This window comes from Anoplopoma fimbria, chromosome 12, assembly GCF_027596085.1.
Source record: "Anoplopoma fimbria isolate UVic2021 breed Golden Eagle Sablefish chromosome 12, Afim_UVic_2022, whole genome shotgun sequence".
NCBI lineage: Eukaryota > Metazoa > Chordata > Actinopteri > Perciformes > Anoplopomatidae > Anoplopoma > Anoplopoma fimbria.
Window position 1 is genome coordinate 3,966,738 of NC_072460.1, and position 27,807 is coordinate 3,994,544.

A 27,807-nucleotide genomic window follows, 5' to 3' on the forward strand; every position below is an offset into this window, starting at 1 on the left:
TCCCTCCCCTGAGCGCCCAGAGCTGCTGGAGATGAGTAATCAGACTCATTACTGAAGCCTTTGGCCAGCTCCTCCATGTCACTGCATGTAATTAATCTACCTGAGCCAACTCATAGTGTAGCCCCCCCCCTAGGGAAAAGAGAGGAGAGGAGAGGAGAAGAGGAAGTTAGGTAGAGGGAAGGGTAGGAGGTAAAAGGGGAGGATACGGTAGGGAAAAGTTGGGTGGACGCAAGTGGAGGACAGCTGGAGAGCAGAGAAGGGAGAAGTGAGAGGAGGGGAGTTAAGGAAAGGAAGAGAGGCAACGAGAGGTAAAGAGGGTAGACAGAAAGAGGGAGAGAAAGAGAGTAGAGCACAGGGGGAGGAAGAAGAGCTAAAACAAGGAGGAGATGAGGGAGGAAAGGTACAGGGACGAGGAGGGGCACCGCGAGGGGGGACAAAGGGAGAGAGGGAGAGAGGGAGGCGAGGTGACACAAGGAGAAAAAAGGGAGAGGGAGGGGAGGAGGTGTAAAAACTACAAGGTGAGCACAAAGCCGTCCCTGGCCTCATTACAGTAACACACCGGCCTGGCTCGGGTTCATTCGTTATCTGCTCCCGCACTCGTTTATTCTCTCGCTACATGAATCGCCTCCACGGATTGCGTGTCCCCACGGATTGTATGAATAGATATGGCCCGCGCATTTGTGTGTGTGTGTGCGTGTGCGTGTGTGTGTGAGAGAGCGTCTGACGGACTGAAAACTGCCGATGTTAACAAAACAGAGCAGCTGGCTGGTGAGGAGGGGGAGAAGGTAGAAAAAGAAAAAAAAACGAGGGCACGCATATGTGTGTGCAGGTCATCCGTGTGTAATTAGTCATGTTGAAGGATACCTGAGTGTGTGTTAAAAATACACTGCGAACACACACACACACACACAAGTTCCCCATTGCAGTTCATTTCAATTCCATTCAGTTCAACCTATTTTGCATGTTTTTATAGACAATTTGTTTTGGAACTATATAAAAAATATACTGTTTAACTAACTTAAATAGAATTACTGCCCTGCTGTTGATTTCCTCAGCTAACAGCCATGTTGTGGTTTACATCCATGTCTTACCAAATGTCATCACTTCATCATTTAATCCTATTAAACATTTGTGTGCACTAATCATAAATAGCAAATAAAATCCTTTTTAGGTCACACTGACCTGTGACTACCAAATGCTAATCTGTTCATCCTTGAGTCCAGGTGGACTTTGTGCAAAATTTGCCTAAGGCCTAACAATATGTTAACCCTTCCAGCCTCACCTGTCACTTTTCTTATCACTTTGTTTCAGTCGTTTTCGTCGTTTATCTCTCTCTCTCTCGATGTATGTGCTTTTTGCTGTTATATGTCCTTACTGATTTACTGCATTAGGATCATGATAGAGCATGTGCATGCAAGTGAGGTAGATACGTTGTGCATGAGTGTGTGTGTGCCACTGATTAACATTACTAATGCAGTTTGTAGGAAACGTTTTCTGCCCTGATTGCATTTTTATACCAACATCGCCAGGAGACCTTTGGATTGAACACATCTGCAAAGTGTTCACTGCCGACATATTTTATTTGTATAACTGTTATGTCAGGCAAATCAAAGTGCTTGGGTAAGGTTAGAGAAAGCTTGTTGTCTCATTTAAATGTTCATATAAGTCTACGCTGACTGGAAGCATGCGGAACGCATTGATGTTTTCAATAATTAATCATAACCTCAATCTTTCCTTCACGTTCACTAAGTCCTGTGCCTCTATGACGCCCATGTCTATAATGCAATAAAAGTATACTTAAAATTTGTTAGAATTATCTGCTTATAGCACTGTGTAATAATAGTTCTAAGCACTCATAAGTATCCAATAATGCTTCATAAAAATAACTATAACACTTAATAAAGCAATTTATATTGACTTACAAGTTCAAGTATCATAAATCTATCTAATTATTTATCACTCACTGAAACTCACTGCTTTCATATGTATGATACTGTAAAGAAATTGTAAGTGAGCATTTATAAAGTCTCATGATACTTAACCCACAAGTCATTTTAAAATACTTTTATAATGTGTTAAGATTATTGCTATAGAGCATAATGGATCGTTAAGAGTGCCTATAAATATAATTATTGAGTGCTATCAGATTCTAATGTATTCTAAGTAATGCATTGTAGAAATGGACGTCATAGAGACATTCATGGTGTATGAACGTCTCCTGTAGGGGGCAGAGGAGCAGAATAACTTGTGTGTACTGTACATGTGTCACATGGTATTAGTGTTATAATATTTGTGAAGTTTAGGAAAAGTCTAGACTTTACCGAAGTCTGGACCACTTTGTGGACTGTGAACACACAAACACACACTGTGCCATCCTCCCACAATGTACTCTGCTGCTAACACCATTGCCAGAATCACGGACTTACAGTGGGAACTTCATACCCGCAGACACACACACACACACACACACACACACACACACACACACACACACACACACACACACACACACACACACACACACACACACACACACACAGTGCTTGATAGCCTACGTGTGTCAGTGTAATAAATCATGTAAAGCAGGTTGCTGGTTGTTGCTGATGCTACAGTCTCCGTCTGCTCCACATGATTAGGAAGAAGATCATGTGGAGAATCTCCATATGCCTGCTTCACTTTGGGCTTCCAAACCCCTGGGGAGGATGTGTGTGTGTGTGTGTGTGTGCGTGTACGAACTAGCAGGTAGCCATTCAGCTTGCAGGCATCCTATCAGCGTGTGCGCGCCGGCGTGTGTTCTCCCCTGAACATCCCAGTGTGTGCCCATGCATACTGTGGGTCCCTGGTGTATTTGAGTGTGCAAGTTCAATGTTTGAGTGTTTGTCGAGGGGCTAAATAATGCACAAAGAGACAGTAAGATGGAATGGATGAGTGTACATCTACTGCTGGCTAATTTTCCCTGTGATTTATTACACCCTACTGTCCCAGTCACAGCCAGCTGTGATACATATACACACACATCCCTACTGAGAATACTGAATACAATGGTAGCAAGTACGCAGGCTCTCAATCATAGGCGGATCTTCTGTGTGTTAATCCTCTGTGATAACTCTTTCGTTTTCCTGTAAACACACTTATCATTACTGATAAGAACCTAGTTACCCATAAAGGGAAAAAAAGCACTTCTGTATTCATTTTAACCCAAACGATGATCTATTCCTCAACCCAACTAAGTTGTTTTCTTGCCTAAAACTTTATTTTGAAAAGCCTGTATGCATATTACGAGCAAAAATTGACACGTGATTCAGGCTTTTGCAGGGAAATGCACAAAATATGAGGAGTAACCTTTCCTAGAAATATTCCACATTGCACCTTTAATGAGTAAAGCTAGTGAGTTCATCTTTTCTGTCAGTTTAAAATTCACACAGCCAACTTGAAACTTAATCCATCACAGTGAATATCGAGTCAGCATTCATCTTTTGTCAAAGCTGAGTAGGTCATGCAATGTAGATTTTTCTGATCGATTTGCACTCAAACAGCATTACCGTGCGACAATAATGTCACACTGGCAAAATTCAAACTCTGTTTTTAGCTGTGTTGTCAAACATGGGCTCCATCATTAAGAAGCACTGGCATGGTTTTTTAAGTGCCATCTTGAACAGTAGTTGTTGGGTGGAAAAGTGGGTGCATTGTTGCTAACTTCTGCATTTGGCAACCAAATAGGGATATCTATAAAATTGTCCCCAACTGTCCTTTCGCCCTCTGCGGTTCTAGTTAATCTCAGCAGTTTCACTTTTGCTCGGATCATGATTTTCTTTTCTTTCAGCATCACTTTCTCAAACATGCACATCTTTTATATTCCACGGTCTCTCTCCCTCCGTTTCTCCCTCGTTTGTTTGTTTCCCCAAGTCTGCCTGCTGAGCTTAGCCTTTCCTTCCTCCCCTCTGTCTCTCTTCATTCTTCCCATTCTCTCTTCCCTCTTTCTACTTCCTCCATCACACCCTTTGTTTTATTGTCTGCTCCTAATTCCCTCACCCCCTCTTGGGCTCTCTCTCTTTCTTTGTCTTTTTTGCTTCCTTCTTTTCCGTTTTAGTGGGTTGCCAGGCATGTGTGTGTGTGTGTGTGTGTGTGTGTGTGTGTGTGTGTGTGTGTGTGTGTGTGTGTGTGTGTGTGTGTGTGTGTGTGTGTGTGTGTGTGTGTGTGTCCGTCAGTCTACCACAGCGCTGCAATTCATCATCATTTTATCTACAGCTCCCTTAATTGGATCCTATCACAGTCCCACCTGACGAGGGGAGAGGCGGGGGGTTGGAGGGACGGGAGGCTCACTCGTTCTCAACACTGCATGGATCTGCTCAGGCACACAAACTTCCGCCCCCCCTATGTCTAGCTTCATAAGCCGCTCCAAAGTTGTTGTTGAGGCCAGTTTATTTACTGTTTTTTCCTGCTTCCTGCAGAGACAACACTGGGGTTTCTACAAAACATTAAAGTCGACTGGGGAATGGAGAAATGAACGGATGTGCATATGTGTGTATGGATTCAGTTTGCCAGTGATTTGCAGAAGGTCTCAGTCCTACAGCATCAGCAACTCTCAGCAGTAGTACTGGAGTGGTAATGAATGTATGGGATTGTATCAAACACTGGGGACGGCAACTGCACTTGGCTATTTCCTGGAGACAGTGCTGGTGTTTGGTGGTGTGGGAGACTTTCAGGGCTTAAATTCAAGCAATAAGTGGTTTATCTACGTAACAATTTTTTTAGAAGCACTGTTGTTGTAATGTCAGTGATGGAAGTTAGGACTTATTCTTAAAAAGCATCTCACCAAGATGAAGGTAAATGGAGAAACTCAATAAAGCCAGAACTGCTTCAACAAAAGAATTGTGTGTCCAACTCGCTGTGCAGCAATTATGTTTTTTTCCTCACACTGTATTCAATAAGCTTTCAAGTAGTCAGGTCTCTGAGGACATATCTGACAAAAACCCAGGATAGCAACCCAAAAAGCCAAAAAAATCTAAAAAGAACACTTTCATTGAGCCATTACAGAAAGACAAGTGACTAAATATGCACTAATTACCTTTCCAAAAACACAAAAGAGCTGTTGGAGCCATCATTACGATCTGGCAAATCAGCTTTCATAATAACTACTACGCGTGTCACCATCCGACATCTGGAGCGACTCCTTCTTTCCCTTTGACTGGGTAGAGTTCAAAAACAGCGAATCATCGATGTGTCCCGAGTCCGGCAGCGGTGGCGTTGGCGACGCGGGAAGCCAGCTGAAGGACCCGGAGGCCCCACACAAGTGCGTGACAGGCGGCGGCACATTGCAACACACTGCCATCGCCTTCCGACCCAACACCATGAGCGAGCGCTGCGGTGTGCGCCTCGCCTGTTAATCATACGTCTCGTTAAGTAAGTCATAATTGCCGTCGTTAAAGTGCCTCCCCTCTTCCTCACGCCATGATTGGAGCTGAAGAAATTAGCATTGCTGAAATGGCCGCTCCCCATTAGCGGTGACAGCTTGACGGAGGGCTAAGAGGCAGGGGTGAAGAGAGAGTGGCTTGGCGACAATCGCTCCCTGTGGCCATGCGCCTCAGTTTCAAATCTTTCACCAGTCCATCACTGCCCGTCTCTCTGTCTCGCGCTGCAGCTAACCTACGAATGGTTGAACCGGTAAACTGTCCTGAATGGAGCTGCTGCTCACAGATTAAAAAGATCTGAGCAGAGAGACATTTGATGAGGATTAGCTGAGACGTCGTTAGCAAGCCCCTCGGCCAGCACCTAAACTCGCATCTATGAAGTGCTGTTTTAAACCTCACCGTTGTCTTCTGACACTGTATGCTGGTGCTGTTGAACCTCAGAGCCGGGACGCTGTGCGTGTTGCCCTGGATGTGGAAGATGCACTCGTAGTTCCTCTGTCCGGATTGCGGCTGGGGCAGGTTCTGGGCCAGCAGCGTGATCGGTCTCATGACTCCAGCGGGCATATAGATCTGGGTGGAGGGCAGGATCTGAGGGCACTCCTAGAGATGAGAAACATATGAATACAGAAATTGAGACATGACTGGGAAAAGAGGGAGGAAAAATCGAAGTGAGATGCAGATCTGAGTGGAGAGAATGGCTATTTATTCAAATTTCCAAGAAACTTGTTGCGTATTAGGCAGGAGTTGCGGAACTCCCTCATGTGCACACTTCTAGATGCATTCCAGCTTCCTTTTGTTCTCGTGGAGGAATATGTTTGATGATTGAAGGCAGCCTAAAACCGCCACTTATAAATTATCAACACTCTTGAGGATCAACTCCTGTCCGTTTTATGAACCACTGAATATTGAATGCCGTTGTTACTTGTCAAAAACGAGTACACACCATTTTGGAATAAAACCCTTCCCAGTATTAATGAGGCTGTTATGGAAATTAGTTGTTTTTTTTGTCGTAGCCTAAATGAATGCAGTAAAGGATATTGTAATTCCTTCAGCGTGGACAAAAATGAGAGCCTGAGGCAGCGTCTCTGAGGAACACGGACGGTGTTAATTCTTACTACGCCGCACTGTGAAACAGCTACAGTCTGACGGATTAGAGAGGGAGATGAGTGAGGGGTCAGCGCTTCCGTTCAGACGTTTCCTGCTGCTCTCCAATCAATACAAATTTGACTAGAAAGGGTAGCTTCGCACCATATTAATTGAAGGAACGAAATTGAAATCAGAGCGTTTCACCAGTCCGAAGTAAATCAAAAGACAACACGCAGCTGTCAGCTGGAATCCATGCTACATCGCTGCTCATGCTCTGGGATTAAATTCTATTTCAATTTTCAACTGGTTCAATAACCTTGATTTATTTTGAACATGTTTGCGTGTGGCAATGACAGTATCTATCTCTGTATGTTGAATTTACTTGGATTAATGTATCACAACTATCCAACCATATGAAGCTTTAGCATCTTTTTTCTCTTAAACAAAGCGAGTAAAACAGTGGCGTAAACTTCCACTCATTAAAGGAACAAACGCTGATATTAAATGGCAGTAATTTGCCTTTTATTCATTGTTCGACGTTGCACAAGTTATTGTTTGTTAATTTATATTACGTCTGACTAAAAGCCGTTGACTAGTTAAGATATTTTCTACAGTGTAAGTGGATCAGAAGAGCCTTTGCAATATCATAAAGGCTGTAATTACCACTTAACAAGTCATATCCACTAATGTGTGTTTGGTATTCCTCCGGAGATGCTCTAAACAATCAGGCCACACACATACCGAACTAGAATTTATAAATGAAGTCGTATTCCACTTTAAGCACCATTAGGCGAACTATAATTTTCCTATTAGGATAGCAAACGTTTATATCTGCAATGATAAATCAGTGGGTACTGCATAGTATTTAATCAGGAGTGAACACCTAAAGTCGAGCCGCAGCAGCAGCCTCATGATCTGCAGGGTGATCTCAATATGGGTCCGCTCTGTGCAGAGGTGCTGTCTAATGGAGCATCCGTAATGACTTGCAGATTGGGCCTGGGAACGGCAGAGAAGATGTGGAGGGGAGCGAGAGAGAGAAGGGTTTTGGACATAATGGCACCAAGAGACAACTCTGCTCTCCTTCATGACTACAGCACACAGCAGACCGCCACAGCCAGACAGCACTGACGCCATACGGGGAGGTGAGAGGTGGAAAATTCAAAGATGTGAATATTTTGAGATTGTATGACACTGGGAGCATTTTAAACAGTGCTTTTTCCATCTATAATTCAAGATATTTGCAGTGCATACTAAGAAGGCATAACGTGGGGAAGTCATTTCATAATGAGTTGTTCAAAGGCCTCTATCTGATAACGTTTTGCCATTAATAGCTTCACTTAAAGGTGCTCAATACAGAGGTCAGAGCATATCTATTGAATCCACATGGTTCTCAACATGGAGAAGGCAGAGCCCGTGGCTAGAAGCTAACCGTGCTAACCGTGCTAACAGTGCAAACAGTGCAAACAACGGCAACAGTGCTGACAAATCAAACAGTGTATACCAGAGGGGTAAGTGTTGGTGCAGCGCTTTTGCGACGGCGGCGTTATCAGCGCTAACAAAGCGGCTGTCATTAGCTAGCCAGTTTGGCACAACAGACTCACATTCACTTAAATGCACACACGGCCGGTCCAGTTATGTAAACACACTTATAAATGGAAATTAGTGTTTGCTGCTATATTAATACTTAATACTTAATAGCAATTTCAAAGCAGCACTTGGTCAAATGACCCAATTAATGCAGTAGAGATATTTTGATATCTTTTAGCTTATGGTTTTGGTTTCCAGACCCACAGACTCCACCTCTTTAACCTCATCTCTAGCTGCAACAGTTTGACCCTTTCAGCAAAAAGCTGTTAGGGTATAATTAGGTGATAATATGTCAACAACTTTGATTTGTTCTGCTGTCCCCAAGTGGCCAAAAACAATGTGTAGAAAATATCAATGCACCTTTAAAAATCTATCTAAACTAAATACAACAATTATTGATTGGCTTTTTTTTTTAATTAGAAGTAGATGTCTGCTCAGTCCACTTTATGACCACTGTTGGGTAATGTGAAAGCTGCTCCTTGTAATGATCAGTAGGAGGGCGGAATGAACAGGTTTTTCCCCAGTTGGCAGCTCATATTTTTACATGATGCGAATATGGCTGAGTAAGAGGAGGAGGAGGAGGAGGAGAAGTGAAGAACTGAGGAGAAGAGAGACAGAGAAGAGATCAAATCAATGCCAGCGAGCCCAGTGAAGCAGATTGTCAATTAGTGAGGCTGACAGTTAAAGTTTAAAGTATTCACAGATGGCGACAGGCCGCTAATGAACTGCTTCTAGCCTCTAATAAAATGGAAAACAGGACTAAAGAAGCCCAGAATGGAAAAGAAAGGAAAGCGTGTGTGTGTGTGTGTATGCGAGATACTCGATGGTGGAGTTTCTCGTCTGGTAGTAGCTAGTCGTCCTTAATGTTGGAGGGACTGGGTTCAAGCCTCTGCTCCAATTGGGTTATGGAGGTCCTGTCTGGCTCACACACACACACACACACACACACACACACACACACACACACACACACACACACACACACACACACACACACACACACACACACACACACACACACACACACACTGACACCACTTCATTTATGTGTATCTCTGCTGCACATTCTGTTCCCTGTTGCTTTAACCACACACACTCGCCATAACTCTCTTCATGTCTCTCTCCTAAGGTCTGTTCCTTATTACTGATGCATCAGAGTCAGGATAAAAAGCCCAGCGTCACATTCCTCTGAGGAACACGATAACAGGCACAACACGAAAGAACGCACATACAAAGGCATTCCCCACATCTGGGCTATATATATATATATATATATATATATATAGTACAAAGACTCACGCAAACACATGAAGGGAAAAGAGTGGGACACACACGCATGCACGCGGAGGGAGGTAGGGAGTGAACAAAAGGCGCGGGAGTAGAGGATTGTGGGAGCTGTTTCATTAGGAGTGGTGACAGGTGTCAGAGCTGAGTCTGCATCAGATAGCGGCGCAGTTCTACACAATGAGACACAACAATCTCTTTTACCTGGGGGATTCCTCTAATCCCTCGCTTGCGCTCATCTCCTTTTTCTTTCTTGCTCTCACTCGCGCTTGATCTTTTTTAACATTCTCTTTATCGCTTCCTTTCTCATCGTCGCCTTGTTGTTTTGTTTTTTTTTTTTACCTATATTTTATCCAGGGGATCAGAGTTAACCAGTTCTTACCGCTGGAACGTTTCCCAGCTGCCAACACACCATCTACACAAATGCCTCGTTGACATGTGAATTTACTGTGGTGAAAGTCATGGATGAACAGAGATAAACACGGTTAAAAGAAAAGGGTGAGGGGAGGTGAAGCGAGTAGGGAAGGAGGGGAGGAGATAAGGCGAGGTCTTGGGAGCCATACACTCGTTTATTAAAGTGGGGGATGAGAGTCAAGGAGGTCAAGTTACCAACAGAGTGAGGCAGGGATGGAGCTCTGCAGCATGGGAGTCATATATATATATATATATATATATATATATATATATATATATATATATATCCTAAATATTTCCCAGACGAGTAATAAAGACACACAAACAAAAACTGTTACATCTAAGCTCTGAAATGCACATCACATGCACACACAAACCAAACACATGGGCTTTTATCCTCACACACCGGCTGCTACGCATACACCTCGCGAAAGCTAAATCTTGCCCTCTGGCTCTGTGCAGTGAGGTAGAGCAGTCTTACCCTGTGGAATGTTTTACAGTAGCCTTGGGGCCAAATACACAGACACTGTGATCAAAGGTGGGAAGGTAAGATAAAAAAAAATGTGTCCGTCTACCAACCTACCATCGTAAAATGTCCAGATCAGTGTCATAGCCCCTAGGCTACTATTTCTTTTGGAGCTCAATGAAATATTCCCAATGTGTTTATTTATATGGTGGCCATTTTGAACGAGAAAACTGGGGGGAAAAAAGTACACTATATGCATGTTATTATGATTTGTGATCGTAGTTTGATCACATTGGATGATTGAAAATGCCAATATCCACACTGAGATCTCGAGTGGGATGTTGTTGGGCATCTCTGACCCACATTAGGCCCAGGTTACACTGTAATCAATAACAACAATGACACATCAGTTCCAGGGTCCAGTTATTGGACATGCAGGCTGACGAGCATGGCTTATTGTAACAGTTAAATGGGACGGAGCCATTGTTAACAGCATTCACTTCATCTGCCCTCTTAGAAACTGTCTGCGGTGAATAAAGGCCTTTAGCATGTGCTATTCAGCGGAAATATTGGAGGTACTCAACTGAAAAACGGTGGTAGACGGTGGTGCAACTGTTCCAGGGTTCACAACGTACCGTAAAACCTAAATTAATAGCGCAGGCTTTTCAAACACTGAACTCAACCAGCGTAAATGTTGGACAGGCCTTTAATTCCTTTGTCACAAAACTGCGAAATAATATCAAATTGTTTACTTAAACCAGTATGAAAGGTACATATTGGGCTATGAAAACATATCAATAACGCATCATTCATTTCATTTAGCTGCGAGACAGTTATTGCTTGTTTAACGGCACCCTGCATACCAACCTGGCGTCAGCGACAAGCCAATTTGGTGAATACCAAGAGGAAAAGGTGTGAGCTTTACAAAAACACTTTGATTTGCTTTATGTGACGACTTCAACTCTCTTTCCTACTTTTTTTTGCCATTGTAGAATTTTTGAGGGGGCTATACTGCATGAATCTACACTCGTTTGAACAGTCAATGTAGTGACCTAAACAGTAAATAGGGAGTGTTTCTGACATTTGAAAAGTGATGCAATTTTCACCTCTAGTAGCAGTTAGGTATAAAGCAAGTGCAACATGTAGTTTTTCATTACCTTACAGTAGTGCAGGGTTTGGGATATTGAGACTCACGGATGTTGGATCTTGTTGCCTTCGGGTGATGTCAAAAAATAAACTGCTATATAATGAAAGCTAAAGGCTTCAGATGGACCAGTTGTATCCAGGGTTATGTTCATTTCCTACAACTCGACCACAGATACCGCACCTCTCTCATCCGTCCTTCAGCTCTCTCTCCACACTTCCCTCCCCTCTTTCATCCGATCCTCCCTCCCTCCCACCCTCTGCCCCTCTACCTGCTCTGCTGTTTATTTAACTGGGATGATGCCCGCAGCCGTGAACTCCCGCTGGCTGGAACGCTCGACTGCATTTTCATATTCACTTTTCCTCTCCTCCACAGCCTGCTTTTCCTCACAATTTCTGCGCTCTTCGTCGGCTGCTGGGAAACGATGTTAGATGGACAAATGGTAGGCTCGTAGGAAGAGATGTTGAGATGGGAGTGTAGTTTTCTAACTTTGATTATACTGCTGCTTTGGCAACACTGTTTATGAAAGGCAAAAAAAAACTACCATGAACGTTAGAGATGAAAAGAATTTATGAGTACCTCTGACATCATACCATCCGTTTACTTTCCTCTCCCTCACTTCTAATTACTTTCCATCAGGATGGAGACATCGCAACTACGGTGATGTCAGAGATGAGGCAAGGGCCCCGATTGGCTGCTGGCCGTCACCCATGAGGCCACCTCACTGAGGCGCTGACAGACCCGAGTATGATGGATGAGGGAGTCCATGTGTGTTTGTCTATGTGTGTGAGTGTTGGGGGGGGGGGGGGGGTCACCACATTGTAGAGGGTCCCCACGGATTAGCGTTACAGTCCAATGAACCATTTCAGAACGGAGGGGGCGAGACCCCATCGACCAGCGCTGTTACACACACACACACACACACACACACACACACACACACACACACACACACACACACACACACACACACACACACACACACACACAGTCAGAGGAAGAAAGAAAAGGACCTGATATGATGACCACATCTCCCAGGAGAGACAGAGGAAGAGTCATCTGTTAAGCAATGTCTCGGTTTTAGACGCTAATATAGTTATGCCCTTAGAGAATATATCTAACAGAGAGTAAACACACACACACACACACACACACACACACACACACACACACACACACACACACACACACACACACACACACACACACACACACACACACACACACACACACACACACACAAACAGCAGATAATACCACAATAACTGGCAGTGGGTCATGCTAGTAATCCCAGTAGATCCCTCCATCCATCAACACACAGACAGGTCATAAGACTGTATCTATATAGATCTCCTCAAACATCTTCTTCCCCATTCAGCCACATCTTTCCCTCTCAGAGTATTTCTCTCCCTCCTCATTAGCAACTCTTTTCTTTATCTCTCCATGTCTGTCTTGTATAACCCCTGTGCGAAAAAAAACCCCAAGACGGGTCACAGCAGAGGGAGCTTTATCAACCAGTGCATCATGAACTCCAGCTATATCTGCAATACCCGAGCACATGCTATACAATAAGACACGCTCCCTTGTGGCTGCCCATATGCACTGAATGCTGCAGATCTCTTTATGTGAAAACAAATAAAAAAGCTTAAAGAGGAGAGGTCAAACGAAGGCCAGACACTGATATCCATCAGCAGGAGTTGTGCTACGATACTCTTGTGGGCCTCGCTGCTGCAGAATGATAATGTTTGATGTGTGGATTGTGTCCGGCTCACAGACTGGTCTAGTAGGACCTCTCGGCCCTCTTCAGCCCCTATGATGAAGGCTAATTGAATAAAAAGTTCTCTTGTCCAGATATTGATTGAATGTCAGGGTATCTGGAGTCAGATTTCTGTGATTTTTTATGTCTTTGCCAGACATCATTTATCAATTAAACGCTGACGTTTCAGAAAGTTTGAACGACAACGTCAACAAGCACGACAACAAGCACGGTATAACAGACAGCAAGTTGTGTTAGCGTGAACCGACCAGCGCTCTGATGGCTTTGAAAGTCGCGTGGTGTGAACTTGGCATTGGTGTTAAAGCGTCATGAGGGCCTTGCAGCTCTGTGAAAGGAATCCTGCTGCACAAAGTTGACTTTCAAGGTTTGTTTCATTTAGTTGTCCACATGGGAGCAATGAAAACAAGTTGTGAGAATGACATTTCATCAACAGTTAAGTTGATGGTGAACTGTTGGGTTAGCGTGTTCTGTGGCGCCTCCTGAGGGACATGTCTGTCTCTTTAGCTGCTGAATACTTCACTTTGTTCAGCAGCCAGTTGCTAATATGGTCCGTCTGTGTTGGTGGGTGTTGTAACTTTCCTGCGAAATCAGCTGCCAGATGTGCCCGAAAAAGGCCATATGATGGTCCAGGACCAAGATCAGAGCTTGACAAAACCCAACCACCTGCCACCAAAATGCAGATCATAATACATTTTAAAAGATCTATTTGAGCCATGTATGTCTAGTTAGCAATCAAGCAACGGAAAAGTTACCATTTATACTGGGAAAGGACCCCTATTCCTTCGCCTTTACGGAGCTCTTCAGCCCACGTCTCTCCATTAGAATAGCAATGCCCTGTGCCGTATCTCTGATGACCAAGTGTGATTGTGTGTCTATCTGGATGCTATCTGGGCTGGATGGTCAAAGAGGAGGATGTAGCCGATAAGCATCAGCTAGTGGATCGATAGGAGCCTCTAAAAATACACACATCTGTTTGTGAGTGCATGTATGTCTGAGGGCGACACAGAAGATACAGTACAGATAACGAGAAGCTCTTCAGGACGGCCTCAGCCCCGTGTTCTCGTTTTTTTCAGCCCGCAGGATCAAAATTTGATGAATTTTGTTTCATCTTGCGAGTGGAAAAAAAATGACACGGTGCTCGTTGTCATGTGGGAACCCAAAAACAGGCTCACAACCCAGTTTAGACCATGACCCAGTGAATAATAAGAGATTTCTGTGACCCACCTAAGAATCAGCCAACCTTTCAAGGTCAGTAGAGAAAAAAGCCCATGATAAATGCACTGACTTCACCATCATCTGCCATGTATTTGGGCTTATTTCCTTCCATTAGTCTTGGGAGAAAATAATGAGCTTCTTGGACCCAAAGGTCCTAGGTTGGAAAAGTTTAAGTGACACACAAGGCGGACGACTTTACAACAAAAGATGTCGCGATATCTAGCATGCAAATTCACTGGGGTCGGAGAAACTTTTGAAAGCGATCGCTTCTCTCCGCGAGACCCGTTTCATGTTTTTATTCTGGATTTGTGACTCATCCCCTGTGTTCCACTTCAACCGGAGAACGTTTCATCTATTTTGCACAAATGACCCGAGTTCCTCCGTCGTAGTCTCAGGTGGAAGGAGGGCAGACAACCCCCCATCGCACCATACTAGAAGCTCTTCTGTTCAATAAAAGACACTTTGAACTGCGTTAGAAGCCTTTGTCCACCCACTCCTCTCAGCCCGTTACTACGGGGGATACGGAGCGAGGCGGATGATGCGGTAAAGATAAAACACAGAAAAATAGTTCACGCTGTTATGAACTTGAGATTCTGACACTTAAATAAATGCATGAGCATAAACAACGCCTTGACATCATTACAGCTCCAACCGGAAGTCACAAGAACAATTTTACCTACTTTTGAAAAACTTCAGTGAGACTCGATTGTTTTATCCTCATCATTTTTAATCAAAGCAACTTATCACCTTTTTATCGCATCTCAAGGGAAGCGCTACTGTCAGGAAGTCAAAGGAATTCACACTGCTACTCGACTTTCAAACCACAAAGCCAAACTAAGAACACTGTAGAAAAAGGAACTTTGGCGACGTATACGGGGAATCTATGAAACAGCTGCTGGTACCTTGCACTTTCTGAACTTGAACAAAGACTCACGAGGCAAAACAGGCTTTTGTCATGTGCAGAACAATGGTCATACGGCCTTTTGTTACCCGTATTGTATGAATCAGGCACTCAAAAATGACTCAACCTGGACAAGTCAGTCAATTTGACAACAGTATCAAAAAAGCCAAACAAGATACAGCCTTATATACGCATGGTTAAAACGAAACAGAATAATGCATAACAACGCTACAATGTTTCAACAGCCAATTGTATACCAATAAGCATGTATTTGACAAAACTGCATTCATGTGTTTCTATACAGGTAGAAGCAACTTGTACCAGCAGGACTATATCATAATTTATATGAATGGGTTATTTCAGAAATGTTGTATTGATATATTCTTAACAGACCAGGCAGAGCAGTAGGCAGCTGCATGTTACAGGTTAATTGAACTGCATGTAATATCTTGGTGGATTGCCGTGCATGCAATGTGACCAACCCCACCCACCTTTTTCCTACACATTTGGTCTTTAATGAATGCATTTAGGATTAAATGACCAGATCTCGTCCTTTGCTTTGCATATTATGGTTAATCTAGCCTGTTAGCATAGAACAATGGAGTGAAGAGCAGTGAAACCCGAGTTAATTCCCCGGTCCCTCTGCCTCAGCGCACCATTCAACAGTCTGATGGCCATTTAATGTATCCACGGAGACAGTGAGCACCATCAAAACTCTTTCAAAACTAATTTCGCACATATGATTACTCATGTGCCTTCGGGGGTGAACGGTGGAGTGAAGTTTATTAAGCCTTTAGCGCGAGGGAGAAGTGGGGTCAGACGAGAAACAACACATAATTTGGACTGAGGAACACACCAGAGATGCAAGTCGTCACAGAGTGCTCTCACTTCATACTTTCAGACGTTCATCAGAAGCAGTGTGTTGCACAAAAATATGAAATCGGATATATGAATTAGACGCGGCGCACGATCCTCTGTGACTTAATCATCGGTGACATTTGAATATTTCCTATTTGTGCTCTGCAGACAAAAGTAAGTTCGGCAACGCTAAGACAAACACACCACGCAATTAAGCAGCTGCCGAGCTTCCAGCAAAGACCAAAAGTAGGGCAGATAGAGCATGAACCAAATGACATGGAATCGCTGAGTAGACGCTGAGGAGTCACGCGGCACGGGTGGTGTCACGACCCGCAAGTATCCTTTCATCTCCTGAATGGTTAAGCATCTCTCGCTTTCATCCGTTCGCTCGCTCTCTCCTCTCCTTCTGGTGATGTCGCTCCCTGCAACTCTGATGTCTTTCTCTTATCCTTATCGGCTTGCTCCTCCCTCCCTTTTCCTTCTCAGTTGTCTTCCTCGTTGCTCATATATCCCCTGATCTTCTAACATCTCTGCTGTCCCAATTTTTCAAATATTTCCCCTCATTTAAGTATGCCAACTAAAAAAATAATTGGCCATTTGGACATATGCACACATATACGGAGTGCGATGTGCTGTGTTTCTAAAAATAACGAGACAATTAAAAGGAGACGAGCTTAATTAGAGGGATTGTATGGCGACCTCTGGCATTGCTCCGGAGTGAGAAAACGGCTCTTGTGATATCTTTTCCGTTCTCGTTCTGTCTATTAAACTTTAAGGTTATTCTAACGCAACTTTCAGAGGCATCGTTAGAAGTATCATCAGTGTATTTGACATATCTATGCCTTTAATTAACCATGTATGCTAACTGTGGAACTGAAAGGGTCAGATGTGAGACCCTGCGCAAAATAACAGCCCGGCTAAAAAATTGTGAAAGAGAAACCTGCATAATGGAAATTGTTCTATTCTTCCCGGACTTCATTTTTATCCTATTTTATGTGCAGTGTGCACATGCTGTAGTTTCATAAATGAGGCCCATGGCTGTATTAGCAGGCTTGCTTCTCCTCTTAACAACTAGGCCACTGCCACACTCCTCCCCTCGTGTTTTATTGTGGATGCTCCACCTCTCCCTCCTCATCTCATCTGTCTCTCTCCATTAAACACGGCAGCGATCAGAGAGGCATCTGGAGATGCATCTTTAAGCTTTAATACACTTTGAATAATTAACACACACGTGCGCGCACACACAAGTACACATACACAGCTGTGTTGATCGGTGGCAGGCGGCAGCCCCCCCCCCCCTTACAGCCAGAGAGGCCCAGAGGGAGAAGGGAAGCTTGCTCTGTGCCAGCCCCGGAGCCTCGGAGCTGGGAAACTCTGAGCGGCGTAGCAGCCTGTGCTCCGGCAGCAACGGAAGGACAGATGTAACTGTGACACCCTTAGCTGAGAGACAAAAAGAGAGGGTTGTCAGGCTGCTGCTAATTGACTTGTTGAAGGAACGAGGGAGTGGGCGAACAAGAGGAGGGAGCCCATTGGGTTAGAGATCAGACAGGAGATGGCTGGCTGGCTGGCGACGGTGCTCGCCGTGCTTTGAGCGGCGATACTCCGGGAGCACGTGCATGTGTGCGCTCCCGCAGCAGCGCGGTGACTCGACAGGAAGGTATGACTATCTAAGCAACTCACTCATCATGGTGATTCATCCGCTAATTAGCAACGCGAAAGGCTAACACTGATCCGCCGCATATCTATATTCACCTTCTGTTCATCCGGAGCCCAACACAGCCTGCTAATGATTATCAACGAGGCTAGGCTGCAAAGCCACCGGTTCAATCCCCTAGTGCGGCAGCAATGCATCATGGACCCTACTGTATTTCACTGAGCATAAGGAGGTCAGGCTTCTGGGAAGAGGGGGGAGTGGAAAAGAGGAGGACGGGGAGGAACAGGAGATAAGGGATGAATGGGGGAAAAGGGGAAGGAATGGGAGGAGGACTGAGAAGAGGAGGTAAGGAAAGAAGGAAGGCAGTGGAGGAAAAAAAGAAAGCAGATTGCACTGCAGTCAGAGCTGATGAGTTGCAGCCTCACATATTGAAAAGGTCAGTGCCTCGATGGTTAAATAAACTGCTTCAGAACGCCCGATGCAGAACAAGCACCGGCTCGTAACGTGCACTTCTTTAGACGGACCCGGGTGACTTCACTCAGGTCCTGATGAATACATCGGACCTAAACAAACACCCGCTAGAAGCTAAACTCTCCTAGAACATGAACAAATAAATACAAACACCTACCGCTCTAGAATGGACACCGAGGACACAGTGGAAATACGTCTTTCGTGTTACAAAGTAATCTACCAATCGTGTGTGTTTGCACGAATCTGACACGTGGGTGGGTTTGCCAGATGAAATTGCAAGGTGTTGTGTTTAAAACAACTGTGCCAGACAGCGCTGTGTTGTGTGTTCCAGAGCTCCTCACCATCAGGTCTTCCACTGTGAAAACTCAGTAGTCTGAGTGAAATGAGTGAGGGGGATGTGTTTCTTTTCATCCAGCTTTATACCTTGACTACGTGGTTCTTCAAATACAAACAATATTGACTGTAAGGCTGAGCTTCAGATGGCTGAGCTACCTGCAAGCAATTCAACTTTTGTAACGATTAGAAGTTAGGACAAAACAGACCTGCAGTTCAATTGTGCTTCTCATAGTTATGGCAACAATATGGGAAGGCAAAATTAGGATATCATCAATAGCCAGCAGCTCAGGTGATGACTGATGACAAAAAACTGTTGTTGCCTGGAGTTGTAGCGATTTTGAATGCACAAAAAGAAAGAAAAAATGAGTCACTTCCTGTCAAAGCCCCCATCTGGGGTTGCTACTTGGCAGCCATTTTGGTTTCTCGAGTGTCAGTCACGTAGGGCATTAATTCATTTTGTGGGACATGAAATATCCTGAGTGAAAAGCGCCACCATGCACAATGAATGAACGACTAAATTAACAAGCGAGCGAATGGCAATCAGTGAATGAATTGAGCAGGCGGTCTTGTAGACAGGAAAATAAATGCAAACAAACCTCTCTTTTTTTTTTCTATTACTATTTCTGTTGCTTTTTATTATTTGTCTTATTTTTCCAATTTCCCTGAATCTGGATGAAGTCATTTGAACCAACCTGCGGGCCCCGGCGTCGGCCCAGTCGGCTCCACCAGCCCAAATGCTGAGATTCGTCGGAGCGGAGCAAATTTGTTTGTCTCCGTGTTTGTTTGTCCTGGTGTTTGTTTCTCTCTTTTGTTTGTGTTTATACACATTTCCGTTCATGGCCTTCTCAAGTGTTTCTCAGAGTCTGGCAATTTTCTGCCTGGTCGCCCCTAATGTGCCTCTCTGTTTATCCGCTGTCACAACACAGCTGATTTATATACATATTTACATATCCAGGAAGTGACATCAAAGGATTAAATTCACTTCAAGGGGAAGAAAAAAACAAACATACATTAGCAGTTTTTCAGTTTACACACAGGATGAAGAAAATAAAGTGTGTTTTTGTGATGTGGCACGGATTCACAGATGCTACAGGGTTTGTATCAGATATGAAGTGAAGAAATATGACAAATGCCTCTGGGAAGATAACCAGTCTAGTGTGAATTCAATCACTCTGGCAACCTACTGCTAATGACACAGGGGGAAACTTTTTCAGGCAGCGGAGATGGGCGATATTGCTTTCGGCAGGAGCTCCGAACTGGCAAATTGGAACAAAACCAAGGCTATGAGGAGATAAATGTGTGATGACAAAAACTACTGCTGTTGGATCAAGTGCGCATATGCATTGCTTCACAATGTTACCTATGCAATGAGTAACATCACACACACACACACACACACACACACACACACACACACACACACACACACACACACACACACACACACTCATGCATCCGTCACAAGAGCCCGTCGCTGTCTCTTACTCACTAAGCTAAGAACAATAGTCTGTGTAAGGATGTGATGATGCCACTGGTATTAGTGTTTTTGTGTGTGTGTGTGTGTGTGTGTGTGTGTGTGTGTGTGTGTGTGTGTGTGTGTCAATTCAGCAAACCCCCCTGACATTTAAAAGGTCTTGGTAACCATGGCGACGCCTGCACCAAAAAAGATATGGTACATCAGAAGAAAAATTGGAAATAACAAAAAAGGCTGAATTGGTGTGATTCTCCAAACAAGATGAGGATGGATGTCAGCCACACACACACACACACACACACACACACACACACACACACACACACACACACACACACACACACACACACACACACACACACACACACACACACACACACACACCTCAGCCTTCTCTGTCAGTACTGCACAATCTGAGGATTCTATTGCGACAATGGACTACATTTACCAACACTGATTGGACATCCACATAAAAGATGGTAAATTGACCGTAAAAGTAAAGGCAATGGTCATAAAAATGACAGAATGTATGCACATAAAATATATATCTATCTTTACGCAAAATGATCCATACAAATCGCCATGCATCCACAGGGAAATACTAAAATATACAAACACATACATAAACCCACATCTACATATAAATATATGCACGACTCCTAAAGTAAAATGAAAGCGCAGGCAACAAAAGGGTGAATGAGTGAGGAGAAAGAGTGACAGCTTGAGTTTGTGTCCATGCAACATAAAAAGTCTTACTCTGAGAGGATGAAATAAGATTAGTCGTCAGAGGGAAAACTGGAGAAGATAAAAAAGTAAAGATATCTCAAACTGCCTATCGCCTTGCATGCTCTTAAAAGTGATTTTCAACTTCTGCCTGCATTAGAGACAAAGCTGAGGGAAAGGTAGACGGATGTTAAAGTGCGACTTTCTGACTATACAAAAGTTCACTTGTGTCGTTGTGTTTGTTGGTGTGAATATCTGTGTTTTGGTGACAGTCGGTGAGAATTTGGGAGCAGGAAGCGACTCGGTTCGTAGATAGATGAGGGTTTTTCCTTACAGATCAAACATTTGTGACGGTGGCGCGCGCTGCCATTTGCATACTCATTCACCCCGACTTGTTTATAAGTGAATAAATCCAGCGCTGCTTGGAGTACAACAGCTGCTGCTGGGCCACTCACAGCAGCACTCATTCACACACGCACGTACACACACTCAAATGCTGCACAGGTCCCAGCTGCACCCTTGGAATCGCTAAATACTCGTGAAGGTATTCATCTCTTGTTTCGTATGTCTGCACTTCTTAATCTCTGGGTGCTGAGTGTTTGTGAGAACATGTCTTATTTTGAATCCTTGTGTATGTATGCTTGAACCCTCACCTCTGAGGTGTTGACTCGTCCCTCCTGGAAGGAGCAGTCACTGGCGTCCTGCGTGCACATGTGGCGATATTTGCACCAGTGGCAGGGGAAGTTCCCGTTGACGCAGGACAGGCACCTGAAGCAATGAGAATGTGAGAGAAAGCAATGAGGGTTAAGGTTTTTTGTTAAAGTAATAGTCAACAAAAGTTTAGATGTTATTTCCATTTCTTCAGTATCCACTTTGTTTGGTCAGCCATTGGCTGAAAGTGTGCTGCTGCTAGAGCTCAATCAGTGTTACCAAGTTTGTCCACAGGAGACACTGACAAGTTCATTCTTCAACTGTCAGGTATGAGGACACTCAGTATGTGTCTTGGTAACAAAATAAATCCATCAAAAAGTTTTTTTTAAATAAAAGAATGTAATCGAAGGAATTAAAGGTATGTGTTTATGTTTACAAAAGAAAAACTCCAATGTTCCCATATTTAAATATTGATATCGGTATTGGCCTCAAAGATCAGTCCATCTTTAAAAAAAATAAAATATCGAAAATAATTCAGTTTTGCCAGTAGGATTGACTGATCCTCTTGGGAATAGAACACAAAAAACATTTCCTCCATCAGAATGTACTGGATGGTATTATTCTTTAATGTAAACCCTATGGAATGATTTCACCTGAGAACAAATAAGAAGGAAATTGAATGTGAACATTCAGGACACAAAGAAAGACATTATCAAGAATATTTTTGTTAAAAAAAACAAAACACTTTGATGCAAATTGGAGAATTGTACTGCTAATTGCTATTTCCATTCACAATGTCTAACTTGTTCCTTACATTAAGCATAAAAAACTGCGATTGAAGCCTACTATTAGGAGCTAAGCTCATATCACACGCTGACAGACATGGCGTGGACATGCATTAACACATTAGCACAACATCAAATGGTTACGGCCAAATCTGTAGAAATCGCGTTGGAATGACGAGTGTGAGCGTGGCCCGTGCATTAAAGACTTTATTCCAGCTGTCAGCCGGGCCGAGGCGGATGCTGAGAGAGCAGGAGAGAATCCTTGGCGATCCACTCCTCCCTTCTTATTCTCCATGCTTGGAGGCTTACAGTGAACTAAGCTGGCAGACCAAGATAAGCCTGTTTTTATATAACACTTGTTTTTTTCCCCCAGTCTTCTTCTTCTTCAGAGTTGAGAAAAAAAGGAATAAATGCAACATGGATTACAGCACAAAAACAAGGCTATCATGGCTACCAGAAGAAAACAAAAAGGGAATGCAACGGACGTTTATACAAAAGCACACAAAGGTTAGTTTAGGATTTTGCTCTACAATTAATATTGGAAGTTAAATCAACAGTTTGTCAATAGTTATTCAATTTAGCAAAGCTTTGTTTTCGAGACAAAATAAAAAATGAATCTTAGCAATCTCACACATGCATGACTAAATCATGTCTTTGCTAGTGAAGAAAGCACTTGATGTTGGGCTAAACAATAATTACAGACGCTGACAGAAGTCGATTTTCAGCAGCTCTTTAAAAAAAAATAAAAACTCACATTCTCTTTGTACTCCTTACACCACTCCTGAACTGAATTTCACTTAACTGGCTTCAGAACAGCGAGCTCTAATTACACGTTACGTCAGTCCTCTGTATGCTGTCACTGTCTGTGCTCAAGCAGGACTCCTACAACTCAACCCACACACCCTCAGGCTCTGCTGGCCAACTCACATCCACCCGAGGAACCGACTGGGAGCATTTGGGGTCCTTCATCCATCGACCAGTTATCGCTCTACACATTTATTTGTGCTTCTAATGCTACATTATGTTAAAGGTCTTTGCACTGTATTTGCACTGTTGTGTGGTATTTAACTTTCAGAAAAAAGCAAATAACCTTATTTTCCAAACAGTTGTATGAATTGAACATAACCCACATGACCAATTTGGATGTCATCCACGTAAAGGTGGGCCAGGACAGTTGTCATAGACTAAAGAGCGATAAAGTCGGGCCGTGAGGAGGTCGTGGGTTCGATAAGTGGACCTTTAAAACACTGGACTTTCACGCAGGAGACCGGATTCAGTTTTGAAGCTACAAGATGTCTCTTTCTACATTAACTTTGCATTAAATATTAGTGTTAACTCTTAGCTAGCGAGAGACACAACACACCAGTGATCCAGTCAACATACAGTTATCAAATACTGTCCTTTTTCTAATCTGCTGCTAGCTGGAGTTACCTGGGAAACGATTATTTTAAAATAAATCACCTTCACTGCTTGACTGACACAAGTTCTCTGACAAGTCTAGAGCAAAATCACCACAGTAATGAGCCATCATGGAGGGGGGTCCTCTAAACTGAAGGACAATGCTCAGCTCACAATGCCGCCCTGCCTCCAGAAAGACTTTAAATTGGATTTCAGTCTAATCCGCGTTGTGTCTTTGTCCCTCTGTCTCAGGGTTTTATTCAGATTTCAGAGGGTTAACTCCTAGATTGCCCGTATTGGAGTGGCAGGGTGAGAGGGACTTCATATAGCTGAGCGATAAGCTGCTGAGACTCGACGAGAACTGCAGTGTGAGGTTTATAATCAATGCCAGTGGATTTCCGTGGGGAGCAGGGTGGACTGAGGTTATGCTAACAGCCTGCTGTTTGTTAGTAGAGCTGGTGAGCCAGTTCCTCCTCACTATTAACCCCGGGGTTCATCGATTTCTTGTTGCAGGGACGTGTGCCCACACATTCACAGCTGTGTGTGTGTGTGTCTCTGTGTGTGTGTAGCATTATCACACCCACAATCATAGACTGAGACACACCTTTACACACACACACACACACACACACACACACACACAAGCAAGCTGTCGCCCGTGTTGACATGGCAGAGCTCCTCTGGGTCACCTGGGCAGTGGAGCCCTGTCCCACGGTAGAGCTGTCAATGCGTGAACGTCTGGCTCGGTTAAGTGGCTGTGCTGCTGCAATGTAGTCAATAACCCCCCCCTCTGCTATTTAACAAGGCCTTTGCAACAGAGCCGGGTCAAACGTCTTTTCATCTTCTCCGAGCTTTTGTTTCTGGCGCGGCCGGATCGATGGAACAAAGCGGTTGATGTGCGAGCGATGGCCCCGCGCAAACGTACATGACAAATGGCGCTCGTTTGGTTCTGGTCAATTTGGATAAAGTCACGGATAAAGCTGCACTCGGTTCCTAATGAGGAAGGTTCTAAAGCTTGCCAAGGCATGACAGCATGTGCCGATCCAAATGAAGTATCTACTAATTATCTACTGAGCTGGCACTTTGTAAACTCTGTTTTTTAAAGGTACTGTATAAATAAAGTTGTTCTTGTTATTATAAGGCCGGCTGTGCTTTGTGATCTATAAATAGGCCTCTTTGTGTTTTGTCCAATAAAGCTCCACGGTGAGCGGTCATAAAATGAGGCATACGTCGTTAAGTTATACAGCACGGGAACCAAATGAGAAGTTTAGATACTCAACCGGGGACTTAGTCTCATTATACCTTATGATTGCATCTAGTTACGCCGTCCAAAAGCAGTAAGTCTCAACCCCCAGTTTAATTAAGGCCGTTGGCGTGCATTGAAAAATTGGACAAACAACTTTTGCCACAAAAATCAAACCAATTGTGATGTAAAACCAGAAAAGAAATTACCCTTAAACTGTATCCAACATGATGAGAACAAAAGCTGCCAGCATATATAACTGGCCAAAGCGAACGGTCTGCCTGGAAGTGAGAGCCCTTCTTTGGGGCCGGAGCGTGGGCTGGTCCCCTCCCATAAGTGCCTCTTTTCACTGCATAGATTTCAGACCCCTTTCATATTGTAATGGTCATGGTGGCCCGAGGCTGCGGCGCTAACCTTTTGGCTGTGTGGGACGCATTATTCCTGACACAATGGACACAATCTCTGCTTTACATCTCTCTTTCCCTCTTCATGCCTTTTTCTCGGTTCTCTTTTCCCTCAAACGGCTCAGGAGTTTTCTTCCTTGATCCGCTCTTCCCTCCAGCTCCTATTTGTCTCTCTTTTAAGATGCATTATTCCTCCTCCCACATGCTCAATTAAACTATTCCAAACCTCTCTTTTCTTTTTTTTTTTTTATAAATGCAAATTCCTAATATTGTAACAGCACACAGTATGCAACTAGCTTGCAGCTTTATTTGCAGTGCCGTCTGTGCGCTCCTTCTGACTGTGCGTGCACCTGTTTGTGTGAGAGCGTGTGTGAGGCTGGTGATGCAGGTGCTGCATCCGCCTCAGAGCAGGTCGAGCAGGGGCCGCGTGAGGTTGCGCAAGAGCCCCCCCCCCACCGGTGCTTGCCTGCGGGCTACTCTGCTTTTGTATCTGTGCTGTTACCGCGCTGCACTTTAACCCACTCACGATGAGAACTCCATTATCTGCCGCTGAACGCCGCCGGCCCCCCTGCACCCTGGCTTCCTGCAGGGCGGAGTCAAAGATTTCGGAGGTGAAAGGTGACGGCGAAAAGGGGGGAGGAGTGGTGTATAATACGGGGGTTTGCGTTACAGCTGCTGCGGCGATAACTGCACTGTAGTCTTACAGTCCTGCAGAGTCCTGCGGGGGCCAGCGGAGCCAACATCAAAGGCTTAAACAGCAGCACGCCTGTTTATGCAGCAGAGAGAGGAGGGCTAGGTGGGCTGGTTAATCAGGGGAGTAGAGCATAAAGACACACACACACACACACACACACACACACACACACACACACACACACACACACACACACACAAATGAGAAAACACTTTGTGCATCCACAAAAATATGCATAAATATCCACTACGGTGCATTTACTTTGACACATCCTGTATGCTCTCTAGCACACAGGGAACAAACAGAAAACACACACACACACACACACACACACACACACACACACACACACACACACACACACACACACACGTTCACAAAATGAATCAAAGCCACTGCACAAGGCCTTGAGGCCCTGAGAAGTGGCCCAGGTGAGCTCTCTCTCTCCAAGCCCACTCCATTATGACGATCTCCACACAGGCACCCCGGCTAGAGCTAATTAACGGCCTATTACTATGCAGATGTATTCAGGGCCAGGAGCGGAGAGCAGGCAATAAATGGGCTTGATGAACAAGAGAGGGGCAAGAAAAGCGATGCGGTGGTGGAGGGTGAGGGTGGGTGGAGAGGGCTAAGAGGAGCTGGGGTCGGGGGGAGGGAGCGACGGGTAAAGGGATGGGAGAGTATAAAGTAATAGGCAGACAAGAGGAAGGTGGGAAGGCAGGAGAGGAAAAAGAGGGCTAGGGGTCTAGAGGGAAGGACGGTGGCATGAAAGGAAACGAAAGCAGAACAAGTGCACTTAACACTCCTTATTACAAGTCACTTGTAACACAGGAATTGAAGGTTATGGACATAATTTGTAGTTTTGAGTTTTAGACTCTTTTCAGTGCTTGGCCTGATTCTTAATTTAGTTCCATGTCCATGTAGTTTATTTAATGCATTGTTGGGCTATTTTCTTATTTTCATGGTTCATTAGATGCATTCATTGACACGTTCATCTCATGTCAATAGATGGAGAGAAAGAAAGAAAAAGGGGGAAAAAAGCCTAAATTGGATTGTATTTTCATTTTAGGATATTTTAAACTATGTAAACATTGGGGGAGGAAGTAATTCTTTCATCAATCTACGCTTGGCAAGAGAAAGAGAAATCCACTTTGGAGTATGCCACGGATGCATTTTCATTTCAGGTGTTTCGACACAAAGTGCAGATACCTAAATGAGAGATGAGGGTCTGTGCCAGGTGGAGGAGGCTGTGTGTAACAGTGAATCTCAGCGACTTCAGAGCAGCAGCCAAGAGTCATTTAGGGAATGACATTGTATTTATTTTCATTTAACCTTTATTTAACAAGGCAGGTCAATTAAGAACACATTCTTCATTCATTATCAGGCCCATCTCTCTGCTGCTCTGCTCCTCTCTCTTCTCTTGCCCTTCTCTCTTTGTGTAAGTTCAACTGAAAATATTTTACTGACTAAACCACTGTTAAAGGTGAATAACTTTTCAAAAAAAAAATGAAAATCTTTTAATTATATTCCCATTCAAACTCAAGGCCTACATTTTGTTGTCTACATCATGAAACAAGATAAGCTTTAAATTCAAATTAGCGACTGTTTGGGCATATTAACTCTAAATATTTCTCAATAAATGTGTAGCTATTATCACTTGATTAACTGTTGGGTTTACGATGCGCTTCATACAAAGTTTGTGTATTACATGTAGTCTAGCTTTAGAGATTGATTAAATAGTAACTTGAAAGGTAATTATAGCTAATGATAAAGCTAGTTAGCTAGTCAGTTATGGTTTAACTGCATCTAGTGAATTTAAAAATATATATTT

General features: G+C 43.9%; 1 protein-coding gene across 1 annotated transcript in view; it reads right to left on the reverse strand.

Annotated features, from left to right (window-relative positions):
* The window catches only part of LOC129099219 (plexin-A1-like), a 207,757-nt gene that overhangs the window by 74,620 nt on the left and 105,330 nt on the right, over positions 1–27,807 (reverse strand). The window contains exons 10-11 of the mRNA XM_054608357.1: positions 21,455–21,569; positions 5,811–6,011 (exon numbers count right to left, since the gene is read on the reverse strand). Of these exons, the coding sequence (XP_054464332.1) occupies positions 5,811–6,011; positions 21,455–21,569 (316 nt within the window). The remainder of the gene's footprint in view (positions 1–5,810; positions 6,012–21,454; positions 21,570–27,807) is intronic.